Source organism: Podarcis cretensis, assembly GCF_951804945.1.
Source record: "Podarcis cretensis genome assembly, chromosome: 10".
Classification (NCBI taxonomy): Eukaryota; Metazoa; Chordata; class Lepidosauria; order Squamata; family Lacertidae; genus Podarcis; species Podarcis cretensis.
In genome coordinates, this window is record NC_137179.1 from 25,102,660 (window position 1) to 25,127,929 (window position 25,270).

The window sequence follows — 25,270 nt, forward strand, 5'->3', positions numbered from 1 at the left end:
ATGTCAGCAACCACTTTCTGCAAGCCTAGAGGACCCGCGTGGCGAGGCTGTGGGGCGCCATCTCCCTCCAGCCCCAAAGTTGCTGAGACACGCGCAACCAACCCCCTCCCCAATGCACCCCTCATTTTAAAACCTCTCACCTTTCGTCACTTTCTTGGCTTCGTTATAGCGCTTCCACAGGTAGTTCTTCATGTCCGGGGGCGGGGCGGAGGGCTGCTGCTGTTGCCGAGGGGCCAGCGTGCAATAGGGATTTGCCTTTAAGCCGCCGCCGCCGCCGCCGCCGCAGGAGCGGCAGAGCCCGGCTAAGGAGGCAGGAGAGGCGGCGGCGGCGACAGCAGCACTTGCCCGCCTCGCGCCGCCCTTCCCCGCTGACCCCAGCAAGACCCTCGCGGTAGAAGCGGCCGTGGCTGCCATGGCCGGCGCAGAAGCAGAAGCAAAAGCAACAGCTTCTGGCGGACTCCCCGGAATCGCTTCAGGAGAAGAAACGCGCGCCAGCCGCAGCCTCGCCTGCCTCCGCCGGCTCTGCGCTCCACTGGCGGCCGCCGCCGGCTGAAGTCACTTCCTCAAGCCCCGCCTCTCCGTCTCCGGGAGGGCAGGCAGGCAGGCGGCGAAGGGGCGGGCAGGCTGCCTGCCTGCCTGCCTGCGGCACGTGGCTTGGCGGGCAGGCCCGCCCGCCTCCTTCTCCCTCAGGGGCAGAGAGAGCTCAAGAAAAATGCCAGAGCTGAACCCCTTAGCTCCTTTTTCTCATTGTCAAACCCATTGCAGGCCCCTGCTTAGTACCGCCTTCGTGCCCCTATTGCGAACTTGCCTTGGTCGGACTAGGGCGGGGCCAAGGCATTTGGGCACCTAAGGCAAACCACAAAATGGCACCTCGCCAGGGAAGAAGGGCTGAAGGAAGAGCTGCCTCGGGAACGAGGGAGGGAGGGTAAATATCTGCAATGGGTTCTGTTGCCCCTGTGGATCTTGCCTCACCTTGCCTCATGGGTTACTGGCCCTGGGTAGGCAGGCGACTGAGGAAAGAGGGCACGCTGCAGCAACCCTGCTGCTCCTTTTATTGAGTCAGTTCCATCTGGCCTAAGTCGGAATTTCCCAGACATGCACAGTATGTTGGGGATTGGACCCAAGATCTTTCTGCATGCAGAACATGTGCTCTGCCAGTTTGGGGCCAGTCCATGCATGAGGCAAGGTGCGGCAACCGCCTCAGGTGGCAGAGCCAGCCTCCAAGGAATTCATTCCTCTCTGTTGCCACCACAGTGATCTCCCACCTTTGTAGATCTTCCCCCCCCCCCTTGTTCCTGTTGGATATTTTCACTCCCTGCTTCTTCTCTGGGGAGGGAGGGGACACCATTTGGTGGTTCAAAATATTTTGCCTGAGTTGTGGTCCTTTCCCTGTTAGAGACTGCTTTCATTCATTCCTTCATTTCTTCTCCAACCCTTGGGGTCCTTTCCATCCTCTTCTGCATGGACTGTTCCATTTTTGCAGCGTAGGGAATTCCCATCACTATAGGACAAAACCATCTAGCAATTTTCTTGTACAGTATAAAGTTCTTTAGATTTTTGGTACAGGTGTTGACCACAACATCTCTGTGAGGTAGAATGACCTTGTTGCTATTTTCCAAGTTAGGCATCAACACGAATGGGCGGCTTGGCAACCGTCTCACCCGGAGGGCTGCTCCATATACTGCAAAAGAAAACATTTCCAGAAACCCTGTATTATTCATTTACTTCCATTTAGGAATCACTTCCTATAAAACATCTCAAAGCGATTTTACAATGTGTCAGACAATCCATGCATGCCATAGAATAAACCTCACCAGAAAAAAAGGTTGCCCAACTCTGCTTTACAGTATGTCCCACATAATACTTAAACTCACCTCCTTTTAAGGCTAGTTAGTCCTATAGTAGAAATGGGGAACCTGGTACCCTCCAGGTGCAATTGGACTCCCGCCTCCCATCAGCCCCAGCCAGCATGGCCAAAGGTCAGGGATGGTGGAAGCTGTGGTCCAACAATATGTGTTGGACATCAGATTTTTTCCCCATCCCTGCCTTATGGAATTAGATTGGCAGGGAGAGAGCTGTCTGATGCAGGCTCACTTAAAGGTGAAGTCCCACTGTGTTCAGGGGGTATTCCAGGTAAATATGTGCAGGATTTCTGCCTTCAAATGTTGGAGTCTTCATTCTTTGCCTAAGAGTCATTTATAAAACCTCAGTGGAAAAGAGCGTGGGAAGCAGAGGTCCATAATGTAAGACAATCTCTCACTTTCATTGCTAAAAGACCTCCTATGGAGCCATGTACTAGCTGAAGTCTATTTTAGTCACAAAAAGTGCCATGCCAACAAATTTGCAGGTCTCCAAGCTTCTAAGAATACCTTACGTACATGAAATGATTAAACTCCACTGCAAGGCTAATAATGTACTTGGCCCAATTTTACAAATACCCATTAATTTACCCAGTAGGACTTTCATGGTCTCTGTGTTTCTGGAAGTACAGAACCATTGCCTTGTGTATTATGTGGTCATAATGTGATCACTTTTTCTGGGTGACTATGCATTTGTCCTGCTGCTGGCTATTTCTATACTGTTGTAGTTTTATTGTTCATGATCATAGAATCAAAACATTGCAGAGTTGGAAGAGACCACAAGGGTTATCTAGTCCAACTTCCTGTCCTGCAATGCAGGAATCCTGCTCATAGCCATCCCTGGGTGGGCTCAAACCACCAACCTTCTGGTTAACAGCAAGATGCACTGATCCATTGTGCCACTGCGATTCTTTCTGTATTTTAATATAAATTAGACACCCCCAGGGAACTTCACACCCGGAGGCACACCCCATTGTCTCTCAAGACGGACAGATGCCAACAACAGAACTGTAAACGTTAAGGGTCTGATGCCCAAACTACATATTACATTATAGTTCTGTGCAGTTTTTCTTTAAGGATGCAATCAGGAGTGGATGGAAGTTTTCAAAACTTCAGAAGAGAAGCAAATTTGTCTCTTGCTCCTTTTTTAAAAGCTGGCTCAAGTTCTCTTTTAACGTCATTAGCAACAAGCATGTAAATTGTCCATTGTCTTTCCACTGCACAAAGTAAATGGCTCCAGGACATTGCGCAAGCTCTAAATAGATGCACACATTCAGAACAACCTGTTCATAGTTATTCAATGTAGCTTCAGACAGCAAAGTGGAAGATACACAAAAGCCTATGTAAACCTACCTGCTCAGATCCATTCCTCAGAGAAAGGAGGATGCAGATTAAGAAAGATAAGGCCTAGGTGCTCCTCACATCATTAGCCACCATTTTGTGCCAGCAAATCAGAAAATGCAGGTGCTATTTGTACTGTACATTTGTTGTGCTAAAATGACAGCAGTTTTATCCTCTTTAACGAGGTAAAGGTAAAGGGACCCCTGACCATTAGGTCCAGTCGTGGCCGACTCTGGGGTTGCGACGCTCATCTCGTTCTATTGGCCGAGGGAGCTGGCATTCGGCTTCCGGGTCATGTGGCCAGCATGACTCAGCCGCTTCTGGCGAACCAGAACAGCGCACGGAAACGCCGTTTACCTTCCCGCCGGAGCGGTACCTATTTATCTGCTTGCACTTTGAGGTGCTTTCGAACTGCTTGGTTGGCAGGAGCAGGTACAGAGCAACGGGAGCTTACCCCATTGCGGGGATTCGAACCGCCGACCTTCTGATCGGCAAGTCCTAGGCTCTGTGGTTTAACCCACAACCTAAATTTCCAGTATGTTCTTGAATCCCTCCTACAAAATACTGACAGTCTGGCGGAATTTTGGAGGTACAGCAGAGTTCTGGATACAATATGTCAAGAGGGGTGCAGTTCCCACCCACCCCACTCACACATGAAAAAAAAGACCACCACAGCCAGCCACAAATGAATAACCACACCCTAGGCCAACCCCAACCTCTCTCACCACCAAAGGAACACAAGTGAGCAGCAAAGAACCTGCACAAGCAACGCTGACACCAAACCCTACATATAGTAAGTGAAATAGAAACATCGCCACCTCTCACCCATCTCTCCCCCCCTCCACCTCTTTCCCCCTTTTCTTCCTAATGTCTCAACAAATGAAAATGATTTGTAAAAATGTTACATGGGGGAAAAACACGAGAGAGAGACATTGCACACTTTTGTAAATCAACAAAATCTTTAATTATTATTTTTTTAAAGAGGGGTGCAGTTTCCCACAACAGAAGGACAGAAAGGAGAACGGATTGCACAGAAGGGATGTGAGAACCAGTGTGGTGCAATACTTAAAAGAGCATTTTTTAAAGGGAAATTCCCTTATTATTCTGAATAGGATTCCTCGCAAGAAAAGGGAAAAGTTGACAGCTATGGTCAAAAATCATGGTGTGTTCCTACAGCAAGTTTTCTTAACAATTGTGTAAGAGTGTTATGCAGTAAAAGCTACATTAGCAACTATTTTTTGCATATTTTCCAAATAATTTTATAACCATAAAGTAAAGGTAAAGGGACCCCTGACTGTTAGGTCCAGTTGCAGACGACTCTGGGGTTGCAGCGCTCATCTCGCTTTACTGGCCAAGGGAGCTGGTGTACAGCTTCCGGGTCATGTGGTCAGCATGACTAAGCCGCTTCTGGCCGGAGCAGTACCTATTTATCTACTTGCACTGCATGCTTTCGAACTGCTAGGTGGGCAGGAGCTGGGACCGAACAACGGGAGCTCACCCCGTTCTGGGGATTCAAACCACCGACCTTCTGATCGGCAAGCCCTAGGCTCTGTGGTTTAACCCACAGCGCCATAGGTACTCAAAAATACTTTTTCCCATTGAAAAACAAACGCGTATTCCACTAGGGTGTGCTGTGACCTAGTGAATGTTTTCAAGTTAGTATAGTGAACTACCGTAAATATCCTGGAGCTTCTTTGGCAATATCATAGAATCATAGAATCATAGAGTTGGAAGAGACCACAAGGACCATCGAGTCCAACCCCCTGCCAAGCAGGAAACACCATCAGAGCACTCCTGACATATGGTTGTCAAGCCTCTGCTTAAAGACCTCCAAAGAAGGAGACTCCACCACACTCCTTGGCAGCAAATTCCACTGTCGAACAGCTCTTACTGTCAGGAAGTTCTTCCTAATGTTTAGGTGGAATCTTTTTTCTTGTAGTTTGGAACCATTGCTCCGTGTCCGCTTCTCTGGAGCAGCAGAAAACAACCTTTCTCCCTCCTCAATGTGACATCCTTTTATATATTTGAACATGGCTATCATATCACCCCTTAACCTCCTCTTCTCCAGGCTAAACATGCCCAGCTCCCTTAGCCGTTCTTCATAAGGCATCGTTTCCAGGCCTTTGACCATTTTGGTTGCCCTCCTCTGGACACGTTCCAGTTTGTCAGTGTCCTTCTTGAACTGTGGTGCCCAGAACTGGACACAGTACTCCAGGTGAGGTCTGACCAGAGCAGAATACAGTGGCACTATTACTTCCCTTGATCTAGATGCAATACTCCTATTGATGCAGCCCAGAATTGCATTGGCTTTTTTAGCTGCCGCGTCACACTGTTGGCTCATGTCAAGTTTGTGGTCAACCAAGACTCCTAGATCCTTTTCACATGTACTGCTCTCAAGACAGGTGTCACCCATCTTGTATTTGTGCCCAAGTGCAATACTTTACATTTCTCCCTATTAAAATTCATCTTGTTTGTTTTGGCCCAGTTCTCTAATCTGTCAAGGTCGTTTTGAAGTGTGATCCTGTCCTCTGGGGTGTTAGCCACCCCTCCCAGTTTGGTGTCATCTGCAAATTTGATCAGGATGCCCTTGAGTCCATCATCCAAGTCGTTGATAAAGATGTTGAATAAGACCGGGCCCAAGACAGAACCCTGTGGCACCCCACTAGTCACTCTTCTCCAGGATGAAGAGGAACCATTGATGAGCACCCTTTGGGTTCGGTCAGTCAGCCAGTTACAAATCCACTGAGTGGTAGCATAGTCAAGACCGCATTTTACCAGCTTCTTTACAAGAATATCATGGGGCACCTTGTCAAATGCCTTGCTGAAATCAAGGTAGACTACATCCACTGCATTCCCTTCATCTACCAGGCTTGTAATTCTGTCAAAAAACGAGATCAGGTTAGTCTGACACGACTTATTTTTCAGAAATCCATGCTGACTATTGGTGATCACAGTATTCCTTTCTAGGTGCTCACAAACTGTTTGCTTAATGATCTGCTCCAGAATCCTCCCTGGTATTGATGTCAGACTGACTGGGCGGTAATTATTTGGGTCCTCTCTTTTCCCCTTTTTGAAAATAGGGACAACATTTGCCCTCCTTCAGTCTGCCGGGACTTCACCTGTTCTCCAGGAATTCTCAAAGATGACTGCCAGTGGTTCTGAGATCACATCTGCCAGTTCTTTTAATACTCTTGGATGCAGTTCATCTGGCCCTGGAGACTTGAATACATCTAAACTAGCCAAGTATTCTTGTACTATCTCCTTAGTTATTCTGGGCTGTGTTTCCTCTGCTGAATCATTTGCTCCAAATTCTTCAGGTCGGGCATTGTTTTCTTTATCGGAGAAGACTGAGGCAAAGAAGGCATTGAGGAGTTCAGCCCTTTCTGTGTCCCCTGTTTGCATTTCACCATCTTCTCCTCTGAGTGACCCCACTGTTTCTTTGTTCTTCCTTTTGCTACGAACATACCCATAAAAGCCTTTTTTGTTGCTTTTAACCTCTCTAGCAAGCCTGAGTTCATTCTGTGCTTTAGCTTTTCTGACTTTGTGTCTACACGTGCTGGCTATTTGTTTGAATTCCTCTTTGGTGGTTTCCCCCCTTTTCCATTTTTTGTACACATCTTTTTTCAATCTTAACTCAGTTAAAAGTTCTTTAGATAGCCACCCTGGCTTCTTTAGGCACCTTCCATGTTTCCGTCTCATTGGTATTGCCTGAAGTTGTGCTTTTACTATCTCCCTCTTAACAAACTCCCAGCCATCATGAACTCCCTTTCCTTTTAGTATTACTGTCCATGGGATCTCACCCAGCACTTCCCTAAGTTTTATGAAGTCGGCTTTCTTAAAGTCAAGAAATTGAGTCCTAGTATGCTTGGCTGCTCCTTTCCGCTGTATAGTAAACTTCAGAAGAGCATGATCACTCGCGCCTAATGATCCTTCCACTTCTACCCCACTAACCAGGTCATCAACAGCTATTATCTTTCCTAAAACAAAGAAAGGTAACTTTAAATCAGCTTCTATATGGACCCTCAAGTTAAAGAGGAGAAACTGTGATGCGACTGGCTTTACCATGAATTAATTATATAGGGACTTTTTTCCTTTTGCATATTCACATAACAAGAAATCTCCCTTTGAAACTGCTGTTTGTGGCAGGAGATAGAGAGGGGGAGCGGGTAATACCTGATAAGATAGAGAGAAAGGTTGAGCCCTGTCATGTCCCTGCAAAGGGAGAGAAAAAACGCAAAGAAAAGCTTGTTCCTGACCTGTGCAAGTCTTATTGGTGCATCTGACAACTTCGCTGCTACAATTGTTTTATATGTTTTAAATTTGGGGCGTGTCTGTTCTTTTGTTGCTTTAATGAGGAAAGGGTGATCTGTCTGGGAGGAGAGGAGATGAGGAGAGCGGGGATTCCCAATCGCAGTGGCTCAGATTAACAGGAATGAACTCTGAAGGGATAGATGAGTAGGACAACTCTAGGTTGCTTACCTGCAGTGTATGGGACTGCAACCCTAGCCCAATAATCTGATAATGTCAGGCTGCATACATACTATATCTTTAAAGCACATGCAAAGCACATTCTTTCCCTCAAAGAATTCTGGGTACTGTAGTTTGAGGGTTGCTGGGAATTGTAACCCTGTGAGGGGTAAACTGCAGTGCTTAGAATTATTTGAGGGAAATAATGTATTTTGAATGTGTTTAAAATGTATAGTGTATACTGTACAGAGTATTAGTATTGTAATTGAAATAGTGAACTATTTTCACCTGCACATAATATTCATTTGCATAAAGCAAATGGCCCAAATATGCATTTGGGAATCCACTTCTTGTTTTTGTTTACTGTACTGTATCTGAAGAACCCTTAAGTGATTTGATCTTTACTTAAAAGAGTTAGTTTATAAAACATTATGGTATCCAGTGTTTTTTAGCTTCTGTCACTGCAGCAAATAATTAGTAAGCAGCATAAATGAGAGAAAACTTCTGTTTACAAATGTTCAATGGAGAAAAACAATAGAGAAGATATATAGCAGATAAGGAAAGCCACCTTGAAAATGAATGAGATACACAACGCTGTGTCAGTTTTTCTGGGTGACAAATTGTGTAACTTTCTGAACTTTCAAGTTAGTTCCATGTATATGAAGCTAGAAGCACGTGTTGTACCATTTATTCTGAGACTATGACATTAATATTTTGTAATCCATGAGACACTTGCTGGTACAATTTGTGAACTTCCTTTTTTAATGGGACACCAAATGCTTTTAATAAGTCATATCAGTACTTGGTATATATACCGTTGTACAGGCAATTCATTAAATGGAACATCAAAAGGCAAATAATAATATATATATCATTTATCATTTATATTATTTATATATATATATATATATATATATATGCATTTACCAGGCCAACATGTTCTGTGAAAACTAAGGGTTGGTTCACGTTGCAGTTCAGGATCCAGTATTTGTATTCTACACACGCACAAAATCAATTAATCATTTGCAATTAAACACTTAAGACAATTCCCACTTTTCAGATATCTCTAGTGAAGGCAAATTGTGGGCCTTGAGGTTCAGTAGCCCAGACTTATTGAGGCATCTAATCATAAGCTTGCATTTTTATTAAAGCTTATATGTTTAATCAGGGCTTGTATTTTAAAAATGAGCTTAAAAATGTTCTGTTTCATGCCAGGCAGAAGACCAGTTGCCTAAAAACCTTGGCAAAATGTTTTTACTCCTAGACAAGGGCCCCCCCTGATTTATAGCAGAAAACAATTCTCAAAGTCGTAAAAAGGGAATTACAGGCTGACAGCCAAGGTTACACTGACCCTACAAATTAAGGGTGGATAAATAGTAAAATGAGCCATATCTTCTTCCTAAGGTTAAGAAGGTCAAGAGCAGTGAAAAAGACAACTGGCTTGGCTGGAGAAAATAGGTTTTCTTTCTTTCTATTTTTGAGGCTGAGAAACAAGAGAAGAAGAGCTGGCAGAAAGAAAGAGAACATTTTTGGGAAGTCTTTTCTAAAGCTGTTTCTTTCTTAAACTAAGATCCTTTTAAGATTTCTTTTCCTTTTAAAAGGTTATTTATGTATTAAATATATTAGTTTAAATATAATTATGCAAAGGATTTAAGAAATGCTAGATTCTTATTTCATATAGTTGTAAGAGTTGTAACTATCCTGAAATTAAGTCAGCCACCAGCCCCCCCCCCCCTTGTCAGACAGGAGACGCCATCGAGCACTCCTGATATATGGTTGTCAGGCCTTTTGTTTAGAAACCTTCAAATGAAGGAGATCTCAATGTTGATGTGAACTCAAAATCCTTGACATATGCATAAGATAAAAATTCAAGATTAACCATCTGTTTTGGAAGGCAATAGGGCAAGGAGGGCAAGAGGTGAGCTGGTAATTAAGATTCCTTGTTGAGACACATGTAAGATATATTACTACTTATTTGTCATTTATAGATAGAAGAATATATAGCTTTTTGATTTCCCATAAAAGGCAAGAGGAAATGGGTGTATCTTTTGTGATTGGTTCTAGCAAATAGCCAATAGGAATTTCAACCAGGCTGATTGGACAGAGGCAGCCACAGGAGGAGCAAGGGGGCTGGACTAAGGAAATATAAGTGCTGGCCAGAATGGCAAGAGGCCAGGCCAGAGCTTGGTAACCATATACCACTGTGCCTCATATTTATTTGTCTGACAAATAAATTATTATTTTAATTTCTCTATTGCTGCGTTGAATATTTCATTCCAGCTAAGTGTTAACCACAAGCAGGGTGCTACATTATAAACACGGGAGGCAAATCTGGACACAAAGGCAATATATATCTAAGTCACACTCAGTACAGTATATTGCTTCAGTTCATTGATTTAAATGGGCCTACTCTGAGTTTGATTAACATTGCATATCACACTTTTTAAGTGTCTTGTGGCAATAGTTATGTCCTATTTTACATGTTGCTGTAACAACCTTACTCTGGTAGCTAAAACCTCAAGTGTCAGAATATAGGGCTGTAGTTCTGAGACTGTGGTTTACTAGTTGTGTGAAGAAGCAAGCAGGTGTTTTTGTTGTTGGAGGTTCCTCTAGTGGTTAACTGGAACATGTCTAAATAGTGATAAAACACAGTACATAATTTGGTGGTAGAACACATACTTTGCATGCACAAGGTCCCAGGTTCAGTTCCTGGCATGTCTGGGTAAAATAATTTTGAGTAGCAAGACTGAAAATTCCAGAAGGAAAGGGAAGATCCCTGCCAAGGATCCTAGTGACCTGCTGATCGTCTTGAATAGACAACAGTGATCTAGATAGAACTTTTGGCAGCTTCAAATGGCAGGAATGAAAGAAGCTTCTCAAACACTGTGTGCTATCAGTGGTGCTAATGAGCTTGGCTGCGAGTTAGGAGGGCAATATGTGCAGGCTGAAACTATGGAATGGAATAAAACTTTGGTCAAGCTCTGGCTCTTAATGGAAATAGCCCTGGATGCCTGTCTTAAGCTAGGGGTAGATACGTTTTTCTGGAGTGTAGGAGAAGAAGAAATGCTGACAGTGCCTTAGTCACACTAAGACAATGCACTAGTGTGAAAGAGGCAGAATACATTTTGCTCCGTGAGGCACTGGGTGACGACCTTGAGACTCTCTATACCGTGATAAGACTTGTATCATGATAACTCCTAAAACAATGGAAAACTGTTTGTGCAGGTCACCTTCTATTCCCCAATACAGAAACAAGTTTTGTTGTGAGCGAGGGTAGAGTGGGGTGGGGTATTAAAATGGAATCAGGAAAAGGTTTCTAGGATGTTGGGGAACAGAGAGAAGTGACAGTCTCTTTTCTGAACTTCACCTTGACTTCATCTCTTTTATACTCAAGCAGCTTTTTCTAATATCTTTTTGTGCTGTACCTTATCTCTTCTCTGGAACACACAAACAGGAAGGAAAACTTTGCTTTTAGATTTAATTATTGCTACCTGTAATAATTTTACACTGGGCTGCTTTCTTCTCTTCTGAGTTTTCCAGATACTTTTTGTATAGCTCTTGCTATCTTAGGTTCAGGCTTTCTATTTTTAAATGTTTTTATTTCATTTTTACCTAGGCTCAGTTTCTGTTTGGATTTTTCCAGGATCCCAAATCCTGGATACCAGATTGATTAAATCAAAACAACATCTAACCATTCCTAAAACAAATATATTTATTTCATTATCTTAAGGAGAATAATTAATGAATACTTGTAATACATACCTGCAAATAGTAAAAACCAGTTTGTAAATTAACAGAGTCAGCAAACCTGTCCATGTCGTTCTTGGTCAGATCAGAAGTCAGCCCAACCAGAAATACTACATACTGAGCATATTCCAACAAGTAGCTGTAGGGAAAAATGGCCAGTTGACAGATCTTCTGCCGTTACAAGCAGATACAGTACGCTTCTGCTCAGTGCTGCTAAATTCAGGCAATTGCAACAAAACTTAAATGTTAATAAATAAAACAAATACTACAAAGCCGCTGCAAACTTCAGCTCTCTCCTCCAATGGACCAAGTCCAACAGTGTAGCCTCTGCAACATCTCATTGCTTAGAAGTGTGGAGCGTGCAACAGTTGTGCACTCTTGTGCACCAAGAAAATACTGATACAATCAATCTTTTAATGGGGCTATACTATTTCACAGTGTAGGTAGGGTCTCACAGGATAGGAATTGTTCTTCCTCATACCACACAAACAAAAACGAAATGGAAAACTAGATGGTTGGGAGAAAGGTTCTAACCTAGCCTTCTCCTCCTTGTGCAAGTTTTCTATTTGTAGGACTATTTTTACATTAAGTTCAGCATTGTGTACACTGAGTAGCAGCGACTCTCTCCAGGGCTTCAGGCAGAAGGCTATTCCCAGCCCTCCTTGTAGATGCCAGGGAGTGAATCAGAGACCCTCTGTATTCTTCTTTTGCTGAGGTTCCCTCGCAGTACTGGTGATAAAGTTTATGAAACTTAAGGAAATCTTTACAGTGTTTTGTCCTAATGCGTGAATCAAATTAAAGCTGTTTCAAATTAAAAGTCAGCGGTCCGCCTACTGAGGTGTCCCATGCCTTTAAGAAACTCAAAAAGTCAAGTCTAGTCAATGTATTTTCTTTAAAGGACTACAACTCCCACAGGGCATTGTAAGAGGGCGGTCCCAGCATGCAAAGCAGTAATGACGTAAGCATGAATAACACCAATCGTGGGCCTGCACCTACACAGCGACCCTATGCACCATTGCATGATGGGACCATCCTTGCAGACTTTATTTTAGACCTTTTTTTACAACAACTTTTTACTTTTTTACAACTAGCTCTAGAATACAGTTCTGAGAGGAAAACTGATGCTGAAGAACAGCCGTCCTGTTAATTCATTCCCGATTATCTACTTTAATCACATCTGTTTGACGTGAGGCGTAGGAAAGCGGAAGTGAAAGTTGTCATAGTAACGAGTAGTTTTGTCCAACCTGCCCCGGAAGTACATGGTCGGGTCCCTAAAACGTGCACCTGTACATTTTTTAAAACAAAAAAAGAATACGTCAAATCTCATGCTTAGTTGGCAGGGATACAGCCAGAGACAGAAAGCCGGCAAACAAACTTTTAAAAAACGTAATTTGAAAAACCAGACAGTAACTAAGGCCTGCAGCTCCCGCCCTTGACAGCCATTGGCTCATCAGCATAGCAACAGCCAATCGCTCCCAGCCACGCTCCGGCGCCGGGAACCCTCACCTGGAAGGCTCCGATTGGCAGGGGGAGAACTCCGCCCCTCCCCTCCAACTTTCCTATTGGCTGCGTGTTTGGCGTGGTGCGCTGCCATTGGCCAGGGCGAGGGAGCTCTTCCCCCCCACCCCGCGGCGTTTTCTGGTGATAAGCCTGAGAGGAGGGAGGCGGGTTGACGTTGATTAGTCGCTTTGGCCGTCCAAGGGGCGCGAGTGGAAGGAAGCCTCTCAGCGAGGGGGGAGGGCTTTTAATTCCTTTCCCTCGACGGTTCCCGGTCCCTTTCCTTGTGGGAGCGCGTGGGAAGCAGGTGTGCCGCCGTAGCCGCGCCAGGGTAGCACCGCTGCGATGAAGCCGCTTTGGGGTCTCGGCCTCCTCTGCGTTCTCCTCCTGGCCGGTGAGCGACGGTGGGGGATGGAGGCGTTTCTGGAAGGTTCGGCGGGTGGGCGAGCGGGACCGTTGAGGGCGCGAGCTCCCCTCAGCCGCCCTGTCCTTGGGCTTAGTCTATTTACCTCAGGACATAAGTTTGTATTGTGTTTTTGAGGGGACGGACGTCCTCGTTTCATACTCCCCTCCCCCCGTGAGGGGGAAGGTACTTAAATTGTGGGCGGCGGTTGAGAGAGAGAGAGTTCGTGTGTGTAACGGTGCTCCCTCAGGGAGGCTTAACTTTCTGATGATCTCCTGCTGAATCTGAGGCCCAAGGCCTTCACCGCGCAGCCAGTCCCGAGGGGCGCTTTAACTGCTGAGGAAACGGGTGTGCGAAAAGTGTGTGGCATGTACTTGGCTGTTGGAAGATCCGTTGTCAAGAGCTTGTTAATTCAGTCTCTGTATATCAAAAAGGGATTTGGGGGCGGGGGGGGGTTGAAAGGATTTTTAATGACTAGGGGATTAGGGGAGAGGCGAGGTTTCCCCCCCCCCGTTAAGTATTAATTAAGAACACTTCGATATCTGCCCTAGCAGGAGACCTTTGTGGTGGGTTGTCATTCATCATTGTGGGTGAAGAATGAAGTAAAAGTGGTCCGCAGGAGGAGTGTAATTCTAACTTAGTTTTCCAATAGACAGCGTTGTACTGGGGCCTTGGATGGGGATAGCAGCCATGTTTGTCGCTTCCCAGCACGTTTGTCCTAAAGCTCCATCTACTATGCTAACTAAGCAAGGAGGGCTGAGCAGAGAGATGACTTCACTGTTCTCTCTTGGGACCATCATTTGCTGCCTGCTTGCGCAGCAGCTTCTCTTTACCATCCGTCTGAAATTTGACAGAACTTTCTAGCTGGTCCGTGGTGCTGCCCCTTTCAGTTGGCTCTCTTGGCCAATCACACTTAATGCTGGGGGGTGGCTTGAGATTGCTTCATCAGCTTTGCTTTTTCATTCAAAATGGTTTTCACTTCCTATATACCCTGTTACACATTTATTTGAGAGAGATTCCACATCGATGTTGCAACAAATATCTGGAGTAGTGCAAGCCTGTATCATTCAAAGAATGGAGGGCTTGGTGGGCCCCACTTCCTACTTGAACCTAAGATGTTTCCCTGTTTCTGGTGTACAGATCAGCAAGTTTCCTTTGAGTGACTGATTTGATACTAATGTGTTCAAATTACTCATTTTGCAGCCTCAGTCCAAGCTGATGAGGTAGATGTAGATGGCACAGTGGAAGATGACCTTGGTAAAAGCAGGGAAGGATCGCGAACCGATGATGAAGTTGTTCAGAGGTTTGTTTTAAAATTCATCTTTCAACACTCAAATTGCTTTAAATGAAACAAACCTTCAAATAGAGGTAGTTGGGATTGCGGTGCAAATTTAATACCTTGTTTAAAAATGATTGACTTCATGAGGTTGCACACTGACATACTTGTGGAATGTTTGCCAGCTTCTTAACTGGCAAATTGGAAAAATGCTACCTTATCAAACACAAAGTAACTTGCACAAAGTGTTCTAGGTCATAATCTAATTGTGAGTACTGGTGCTTTGTTAAATAAACTATTGTTAAAATGAAGTCTTAATCCAATAGGCATATTTACTTTTCCAAAAGAGGACTAGTGTGCCTAAGACATTGAATTCTTATTTAACACTGACTCGCTTGCAGTGAAAACTGCAATTGCATAAAACAAGAAGCAACGGTTTCCATTGTGTAGGTATTTTGGGACTTTGCAACCTAGAGATGTCATGAACATGCAAAATCAGAAAACTACCTTGGAAAATAGACAGCAACGAAAATAGAACCTGATAATACATGAGTGGCGGGGGGATAAACCTGTCAAGTGCTGTTTCTGTAGCATTTGGCATGTGTATGGCCACAGGAAGCATCATCTTTTACAAGCTGCTTGGCTTTGTTGTGAGAAGAAGAAGAGTTTGGATTTGATATCCCGCTTTATCACTACCCGAAGGAGTCTCAAAGCGGCTAACATTCTCCTTTCCCTTCCTCCCCCACAACAAACACTCTGTGAGGTGAGTGAGGCTGAGAGACTTCAAAGAAGTATGACTAGCCCAAGGTCACCCAGCAGCTGCATGTGGAGGAGCAGAGACGTGAACCCAGTTCACCAGATTACGAGTCTACTGCTCTTAACCACTACACCACACTGGATCAATTGAGACCAATTGATCATGTCAGGAAACTTGGTGACATTTAATTATGTCCTTCTGCTTGCACAAAAGAAACACTGCTAGTGTAGTGGGCCATCTGGTTCGCCTGTGTATTGGAGGCATTCTAATTGCATCAAGGAACATACATTTATGTTTGCAGAAAAATCAGTTTACTGCTACTTGGAGAAAAAAAGTCTTAATGGATAACCTGGTATTTCTGTCTACAGGGAAGAGGAGTCTATTCAGTTAGATGGTTTAAATGCATCCCAAATAAAGCAAATTAGAGAGAAGTCAGAAAAGTTTGCATTCCAGGCTGAAGTAAACAGAATGATGAAGCTTATTATAAACTCTCTTTACAAAAATAAAGAGGTAAGCTATATATATATATAATGAGACAGAGTTGATAAAAAATTTTGTATGTACATGCACCTGACTGTTTTTTTAAATTTCACACTAGATCTTCTTGAGGGAATTGATTTCAAATGCATCTGATGCTCTAGACAAAATACGACTGCTTTCACTAACTGATGAAAAAGCTCTCCTTGGTAATGAAGAACTCACAATAAAAATCAAGGTAAGATGCCACTTTGATTCCTTCAGCAGTTTTGGAGGGTGTGTGTTACTATTAAAAATAACTTTAAGCTACTTCTTGAGAAGATATTTTAAAACGGGTGGGAAACCTGTAGTCCTCCAGATACTGTTGGATTCCCACTCCCACCCGCATGACCTGTGGTCAAGGATGGTGGGAGCTGTAGTCCATCAACACCTGGTGGGGTATGAATCCATAAATTAGGAAGTGACATCATGCTATTTTCTTACTGCATATAAATGAAAAAAACTGGCTGTAGGAGATATAATGTCCTGCACTGTCTTGCAATGTAATCAGTTATAAAGTCATGTACATTGATGACCATTCAAACAGTGATATGTTAAATTGATAAATCACTCAGACTGGGTTTGTTTGTTTTACAGTGTGATAAAGAGAAGAATATGCTTCATGTTACAGACACTGGCATTGGCATGACTAAAGAAGAACTAATAAAAAACCTGGGTACCATTGCCAAGTCTGGTACAAGTGAATTTCTAAGTAAGATAACTGAGATGCAGGAAGAGAACCAGTCAACCTCTGAGTTGATTGGTCAGTTTGGTGTTGGCTTCTACTCAGCTTTCCTTGTGGCAGACAGGGTTATTGTCACATCAAAGCACAACAACGACACTCAACACATCTGGGAATCTGACTCAAATGAATTCTCTGTAATTGATGATCCACGAGGAAACAGCTTGGGACGAGGCACTACTATAACGTAAGTGTTGCAAGTACTTTCACTCATGGGTAGAAGAAAGTATAGATGTTTGACTTCTGTTGCACCAGATTCTCAAAAATAAGGCTGAAGGCACAATTCTCCCTATCCAGGCATTCTCGGCTTTTTGATCTTTTTGCTAACAAGTTGCAGAACTCTGTACTGTTACAACATGTGGTGGCTTGTTTTGAAAGTAGTGCATAGTGTTTCCCAAGTATAATATGCTGTAGCATCTGCAGCATAAACTCCTAATTATACTGTGCTGCTAGGGAATAGAAAAGCATTTAGTTATTGGTCTGTTGAAATAATGTGCAGTGCTTAAATTTATTTTTAATGTAATTTTACTTAAATACCTTGGTTAATATTAATTTGATTAATTAATTTGATTAATGCAGATAGCCAGCATGTAAAAATAATTACGATATGTTATTTATTTAGGTATTTGTACAGTGAAAATAATGCAAACTTTAGTTGTAAAATAATGGTTTAGTTACTGGATTTTGCATCCTTTAGGATATATTTGAAGTTGCAGTGCAAAATTTGATTTTAATCAATTATGTGTTAATCCTATGTGACAGTGGGTAACAATTGGCTTTGGGGCTAGATGCCCTAGCATCTGTAATCAATGTTACATATAAAGCTAAAACTTCATTAAAATCATTAAGATGAAGTCATTAGAATTGCCTAGAAAATCATTAGAATTGCCTAGAAAGTAACTTTGTAGCTGATCGTATTTTATCAGATGTAGAGTCATATTAAAATTAAGTTTGTATACAAAGCTGCACGTTTTGCTGCTTAGAATTCTTGTTGGTTGCACGGTACCAAAAGGTAGGGCCTTCTAAAACTTAATTTTAACAATGTGGCTTCATACTTGCTTCAACCTTGGTTAGCATCTCTAGTCCAAACTTAATAATGGCCCATGTGGATTGGAGAGATTGAGATTAATGACAAAAACATCTTTTTGCACAAGTTCCTGCAAGGGCTGTGTAATATCTAATCTGTTCCTTATGCAGCTTGGTGTATTTCTTGAATCTCCCAACAAAAAGCTACAGTTGCAACTTGTGATAAAGAAGGGAGGATTCTAGAGAAAAAGGGCCTTACTGTGATGAAAATATTGTTGCCAAAACCTGCTTGGTGATCTAAGGACATTCTATCCTCCCTCAAGAGGTCGCCAACTTTTTGCCTCTTTCACAGGGAAAGGAAGAATTTCTAATTTTTTACTGAGAGCAAAGATTTGCCATTTGTCTTCATAGTTCACAGCTGTCTCACAACTGTAACATTTAATGTACACGCATATAACTGCCATGTCCTGAAATTTCTTAGAAAATTATTCCCTTCGCTCTCTTCCCTTCCTATGGCAAGTGGCTGAAAATTGGATTCTGCCAAATTATCAGAACAGCCTTACAAACGATGTTATCAGATTTTAAAGTTGCTGAACTTCTCTAGCAATGGAACTTCTAGAAGCCTATTACTCCTAGAATATGCTCATTAGCAAAAGCTAATGTAATTGTTATATCTAGTGCAAATTAGCATTAGAGAGGTTGCTAATACTCAAATCAGGCAAAATTGTTTTTGAAAAGAGAAATGTATAGTTATTTGGAGTATCCAGACAGATCTGCCAACATGCTGGTAGCACGTACCAGTTGTATCTTACATAGTAAAAAAGCTGGTCTGGTAATATTTTTATTGGTGTTCCAGTTCAGATAACTTGGTTTAGAAGCTTGTAGGTAAAGTAGTTGTTTTTAAATGAAAAGCAAATTGATGTAAAATATGTTGCTTTGAACTGAAACAATGCATTTTCCCTTTTATTCCTCAGTCTTGTTCTAAAGGAAGAAGCTTCAGACTATCTTGAGCTGGATACAGTTAAAAACTTGGTCAGGAAATATTCACAGTTCATAAACTTCCCTATATATGTGTGGAGTAGCAAGGTAAACTTTTTAAAATATTGCTGACTTGTGTAAAATACTAAGAACATAAGTTATATAAAAGTTTAAAGATTGTTTGTGGAAACAAAGCTTTAAGTGTTGCTATTATCTATGATAAACCAGTTTAACATGAACAATAGATCCCAACTGAGCAAATGAGACTACCAAGCAAGATAGTTTCTCTGTCTACATTGTAATTGATGTTGAAATGTGCTCCCGGTAGCCAGAGGGCTTCTTATTGGATCAGTTCATACAGTAGTATCTACAAGGCGCTTTTTAACACTAAGCTGTTAAGGATGCCTCTGATTTACTGAAGACTCAAAAAGCTGAAGCACCATTAACTTTCAATATTGTGGCTGCTAGACAATTGGAAACTTATGACTTAGTCTTAATACACTTAAGAATTACATGTAGTAGTGAATAGTATGGTTCAGCATGTGGTTCTTCTGCTGGATATCTGTAGAATACTTACAGCCATACTTGCTAAAGTTCAATTCTCAATTTTCAGTGCTCATGGTGGACTTTACACCCTTAGCAAATATTCCCCTATTTAATTAAACATTTCTCACCAAATAAAATATATGAATGCAACATTAACTATTTCTGCAGACTGAAACTGTAGAAGAACCTCTTGAGGAAGAAGAAATGAAGGAGAAAGAGGAAACAGATGAAGAAGCTGCAGTGGAGGAAGAAGAGGAAGACAAAAAGCCAAAAACTAAGATGGTAATAGTTCTTCACGTTATACATGCCTTTAATGTTAAAACAGCTGTCAAATGGAATTGGCTGAGTTAGTAAGGTTATCCAAACAAGATGTGTATACATAGGTTTAGGGTTGCATATCTCCAGATGAAAAATCTATTTGCTACAATTCTTTGGAGAGTGGTTTCAGAACATTTGAAATAAAATCAGATACCTATTGGTTTTTAGCTCTCAGGGTGCTTCCCCTTTAGCCAAAATGTCACTAGCCTCCCAGTAGAGGGAGGTACACAAAGGTTTGAAGAAATGCCTTTTTTTTCTTTTTTGGAAGAACAAGAGTTGCATGGGTGGTGACCCCAAAACAGTCCCATGAAGCCTGGGCATCCTCAGTGTTTAGAGAATGTTGGGGAAAGGGTAAAATCCTGAACAGTAGCATTCTACTCGGCAGCATTTTGTTTCAGGTCACATATTTTTCTGATTCTTTGGCCCAATAATACAAATAGCATAGACAGAGGCAAGTACATCTATAGGTAGAGTGATACTGATTGTTGTCAACAGTCTCAACACTCTGTCCTCTTTTTTTCTTGTCATTTCCAAATTCATAAATTACTGACATGACAGGAAAAGCAACTATTATGTTTGTGTGATGCATATTTAGTTGAGTACCATGCCAGCTAGGGTGTAGACAGCTGCCACCATTTAACTTACATGACATGTAAAAACTTGAGTTCTGCAAATAATGCTAAAATACTTTGCAGGTTGAAAAAACTGTATGGGATTGGGAGCTTATGAATGACATCAAGCCCATTTGGCAGAGACCATCTAAAGAAGTTGAAGAAGATGAATACAAGGCTTTCTACAAATCATTTTCTAAGGTGTGCTTGCTTTAGCATATTGGGATAAAAAAAATAAACTGCAGTGTCAAAACTTGCTTTGATGGGGTTGGGGGCATGAGTAAATGTGATTGGATGAAATTGGTAAGCTGATTTTCAAGCACCTGTCTAGAGCTTAGTAAGATAACCATGAAAGTACTTAGAATAGTTGCCATGCTGTGGTCTCAACTTGCTGCCTGTATGAGGTACACTTAAAAAAAACTAGATCTTGACTTGAATCAAGAAAGCACCAACTCTGTGTAACTTTATTGCAGGAGACTGATGAACCCATGGCTTACATTCACTTTACTGCTGAGGGAGAGGTGACATTCAAGTCCATTTTGTTTGTTCCGACAACTGCTCCACGTGGCTTATTTGATGAATATGGATCCAAAAAGAGTGATTTTATAAAGGTAAAAAATGTTGTAAATTTCTTCCTAGAATCATAAAATTGTAGAGTTGGAATGCAGGAATCTCAAGATGCAGTCCTCTATCCAATTTGAAACCATATTAGACCCTGCTTAGCTTCCTAAAAAGACAGTTGCAGAAACGATCATTAATAACTTTGTTGTCTTACAGCTGTATGTCCGGAGAGTTTTCATCACAGATGACTTCCATGATATGATGCCCAAGTACCTTAACTTCGTCAAGGGTGTTGTAAGTATCTTCAGAAATAACGTCCAGTGATAACTTTCAACTCCAATTTTACTGCTATGCCTCTCTATAAAATGTTCTTTTTAAATGCAGGTAGATTCAGATGATCTTCCTCTAAATGTATCTCGTGAGACCCTCCAGCAACACAAACTGCTAAAGGTACGTCATTTACAGCAAGAGCTTTCAGGGGATGTCTTAATGTAGCTTAAGAGCATGAGTTGTAGAACTTAAAAATAACTAAAGGATCCAGCCCAATTGCCTTCTAAATCTGGCCCATAGACGGTCCGGGAATCAGCATGTTTTTACATGAGTAGAATGTGTCTTTTTGTTTCAAATGCATATCTGGGTTATTTGTGGGGGCTTTCTGGTGTTTTTACATGAGTAGAATGTGTGCTTTTATTTAAAATGCATCTCTGGGTTATTTGTGGGGCATAGGACTTCGTTCATCCCCCCCCCCAAAATATATAGTCCGGCCCCCCACAAGGTCTGAGGGACAGTGGACCGGCCCCCTGCTGAAAAAGTTTGTTGACCCCTGATATAAACAATTGGTTTGACTCTGAAGATCTCCCTTTTGTCTAGAGGCAGAGCTGGAGTTTTCTCCTTTATTCAAGGGTTAAGCCATAAACAACAGGCAGATGGGTCTGTATTAGCAAAAAACAGGAGGGTTGGTTTTAATAGGAATATTTAATAAGAATGCATCATAATGCATCTTGACCTAACAACTTGCAGAGTTTCAAAACTCCTGATGTTCTTGAAAGCTGTCATATGCAAGTGTCCTTTTTCAATCATTTTTAGGTTATCAGGAAGAAACTTGTCCGCAAAACACTTGATATGATTAAAAAGATCGCTGACGAAAAATACAATGAAACATTCTGGAAAGAATTTGGAACAAACATCAAACTTGGAGTTATTGAGGATCATTCAAATCGCACTCGTCTAGCAAAATTGCTTCGCTTCCAAACTTCTCACCATGAGTCCGAATTGACTAGTCTAGACCAATATGTAGAAAGAATGAAGGAGAAACAGGATAAAATCTATTTCATGGCTGGATCAAGCAGAAAGGAGGTCAGTCATTTTTCATCATTGAATCCTACTGTGATTGTAACTTCCATTGCAGAAAGTGTTGCTATATCTCTAGAAAAGTAAGACTAATGCCTTGTTCAGGCTGGATAAATGTATGCTAGTAGTGAAAGAATACCTCATTCAGCATTTTGGATCTTGCAGTACTGTGTGCTTATACTAGTATTTTATACACCTGCTTCGTAGGCTGAATCTTCACCATTTGTAGAACGACTTTTGAAAAAAGGCTATGAAGTAATCTATCTGACTGAGCCGGTAGATGAATATTGCATTCAGGCTCTCCCAGAGTTTGATAACAAAAGGTTCCAGAATGTAGCTAAAGAAGGAGTAAAGTTTGAGGAGAGTGAAAAATCGAAGGAAGCCCGTGAAGCTTTAGAAAAAGAATATGAACCCCTTCTAAACTGGATGAAAGATAAAGCTCTGAAGGATAAGGTATGTACATACTAAGGAAACTCATACTCTTCTACTGGTGCATTTCTGTGCTACGTTTGAACTCACAACAATATTTCTTTTTCAGATTGAAAAAGCAGTGTTGTCTCAACGGTTAACTCAGTCTCCATGTGCTCTTGTGGCTAGTCAGTATGGATGGTCTGGCAATATGGAAAGAATTATGAAGGCTCAGGCTTACCAGACAGGCAAAGACATTTCTACAAAGTAAGTATTTAGAATTTTTCCTAATTGCTTTCTAGTTAAAGAATTTATAAGTCAAACATAACATCTGCCAGTAGTCTTCTGGATAAAGCACTCCCATCTAGAACTTATAGGCTATATTACCTGGCTGATCATAAAGCTGTCTTGCTGTTACCCCAGCTTCAAGGTCTCATAGGCCTTGTAGCGTAGAACTCAAGTCACTTACTTGCTAGCTGAGAGGGAGATTTTGGCATTGCAACTGGAAACTATCCCATAAGCAATGTAAATGCAAATAGTCAGTATTTCAAAAATGCCTTCTGGAACATTTCATATTAAACATTTTGCAGTTTGATATAGAGGCTCTGAAGTGAATTTTCTATGCAAGTTTGGTATGCATACCAACACTGTGGCAGTTTCTTACACTTAGACTGCAATCCTAGGCACAGTCATCTTGAGTGAAAACCATTGAAGGTGGGACTTGCTTCTGAATAAACATACGGACAATTGCACTGCACAACACTTAGTCTTCCTACAAATTGCAATGTTGTCTTTGCTTAAGATTAAATTAACAACTCAAGGTTGCCTCTTTAAGTATCTTTACTGGTTAGCAAGTTTCTTTTTGAAAGTCTCATACGAAAGTACCGCATTTAGTTAACGTTAAATATTCTTTCTTTATAGTTACTATGCAAGCCAAAAGAAGACATTTGAAATAAACCCTAGGCATCCCCTCATAAAAGACATGCTCAGACGTATTCAGGTAAGAAAGTTCCAGGATTCTGGGCATCTGTATTGTCAGGTCCTGCTGGACCTACTTGAAATCTACCTTTAGAAGCTGTATTAAAGTAACTTTTGTTACTTCCACCTGTAACAAAATACCAAATGCTGGGTAACTCATGCTGCAGCCTATTTGGCTACATGTATGACAGCCCAGTGACCACAAGCTCATTTTGTTGTGCTAATTTTTTGCTTCTTTCTCAGGAAAATGAAGAAGATCAAACAGTTGCTGATCTTGCTGTGGTTTTATTTGAGACTGCTACCCTAAGATCAGGGTATCTGCTACCCGATACAAAGGAATATGGAGAAAGGGTAGAAAGAATGCTTCGTCTAAGCCTGAACATTGACCCAGAAGAAAAGGTTGGTTAAAATGTCAAGGGCAATTGGCATAAGCCTTCAATTCAGTTTAATTGGCTCTTCATTCAAGAAGCACAGTGGTATTCAGTAAAGTATTTTGGCAGATTTTTGGTTGGTTTTTTGTTCACTAAATAAAATTATTTCTGAAAGGTGGAAGAAGAGCCAGAAGAACCAGAAGATGCTGCTGAAGAGGTAGAACAGGAAGAGGAAATAGAAGCTGATGAAGATGCTGAAGACAGTGAATCAAAGGTTAGTGCTATTGTGTGGGATGGCGCAAAACTTTACATAATTGAAAATGGAATTCTAATATGTATATTTCAAAAGGGCATCACATTCCCTTTATCCAAATAATACATTCTTGTGTTTCTGTTGATTAGAGCAGGCCTAACATAGAGGCAAACTGTTTGGACTCATTTAAAGTTGCTAATAATTGGGAGTACTGTTTTTGCTCTGGCCCAGTGTGGTGTCCTAGATGTTACTGAATTCTACTTCCTATCAGTTCCAGCCAGTATGGCCAGTGGTCAGGAATGATGGAAGCTGGGAATCGGTATCTGGAGTGCACCACATTGGCTATTCCTGCTCTAAAGCTGAGTAATGTAAACCTTGCAAATAGGAATAAAAAATGGCATACTGCGTAATAGTAGGCCTAGAAATAATGTTGAGACGCTTGTCCATTCTTTTATAGGCAAGTGTTTGTGCCTTGAAGCATTTGACTTAAGTCTTTTCTTTGTCTCTCTTCCAGGAGCCCACAGATGTAAAGGATGAATTGTAAAATGCACTCTCACAAATAGTATCCTGTGTCTGGGATGAAGCAGGAATGTGAACTAAATTTGTTTTGGTTTGGTTTTTTTTTTCAATGTAAAATGTTGGGGGGAGGCTTAGGGTTATGGGCAGGAGAGAATTTTTTAAGTTGCATTTTTTAAACATTCCTCACAATGTAAATTTGTACTATTTAACTGACTACTTGGTGTAAAATCTTGTCATGTGTACAAAATTAAAATGTTCACACCATTTGCTGTATGGGGCAGCGGAGGTGCTTATTTACTTACCTTGAAATTAAGCAGTTAGTCTCTTAGTACAACAACCTTGTTGAAAGAGAAACAATGGAAGGAAAGTGGGAAAGGAAAACCTGCTAACCATTTTACAGGAGATGCTTAATAATCAGAACTGATAATGGTATGGAGCACCATCTGTGTTTTAGAAAGTGTACACTATTCAGAAGCCAGAACATAATTACTTAAAAATATAGGGGATTGGAAATAGGAATCGATGCTATTTTGTCAATTCTGCTATTACAACAGAAGTTATTCACAGCTATAATAGGCAGGTTCTAAATTACTTGTACTTCATCAAACAAGTAGAATGCCCAATTAATTTCCAGGTTCTGTATGTTTTTAAAAGAGGTTAAATTAAATTACTTCCCTGTTTTTGTATGAAAATAGTGGACCTCATTTATTAACAAGACCTGACTAGTTGCTGTTTCAGAACAAAAA

General features: G+C 41.6%; 2 protein-coding genes across 4 annotated transcripts in view; one reads left to right on the forward strand and one right to left on the reverse strand.

Annotated features, from left to right (window-relative positions):
• The window catches only part of NT5DC3 (5'-nucleotidase domain containing 3), a 46,764-nt gene extending 35,274 nt beyond the window's left edge, over positions 1 to 11,490 (reverse strand). For 2 of the 3 annotated variants that reach the window (XM_079992674.1, XM_079992673.1), the window contains exon 1: positions 141 to 552. In XM_079992674.1, the coding sequence (XP_079848800.1) occupies positions 141 to 414 (274 nt within the window). In that variant the 5' untranslated portion in view covers positions 415 to 552. Of the gene's footprint in view, positions 1 to 140; positions 553 to 11,429 lie in introns of those variants that run through there. The other variant, XM_079992675.1, reaches the window with a different exon arrangement.
• A 1,570-nt stretch (positions 11,491 to 13,060) lies between these two features.
• HSP90B1 (heat shock protein 90 beta family member 1) lies at positions 13,061 to 24,797 on the forward strand. The gene is made up of 18 exons (XM_079992420.1): positions 13,061 to 13,305; positions 14,518 to 14,617; positions 15,716 to 15,857; positions 15,946 to 16,062; positions 16,461 to 16,792; positions 18,606 to 18,717; positions 19,324 to 19,437; positions 20,169 to 20,285; positions 20,558 to 20,695; positions 20,862 to 20,939; positions 21,030 to 21,095; positions 21,732 to 22,001; positions 22,203 to 22,448; positions 22,534 to 22,670; positions 23,325 to 23,403; positions 23,625 to 23,780; positions 23,928 to 24,026; positions 24,520 to 24,797. Exons 1-18 carry the CDS (start codon positions 13,257 to 13,259, stop codon positions 24,547 to 24,549), a joined length of 2,382 nt encoding a protein of 793 aa, XP_079848546.1. The 5' UTR covers positions 13,061 to 13,256; the 3' UTR covers positions 24,550 to 24,797.
• The last annotated feature ends 473 nt before the right edge of the window (positions 24,798 to 25,270 follow it).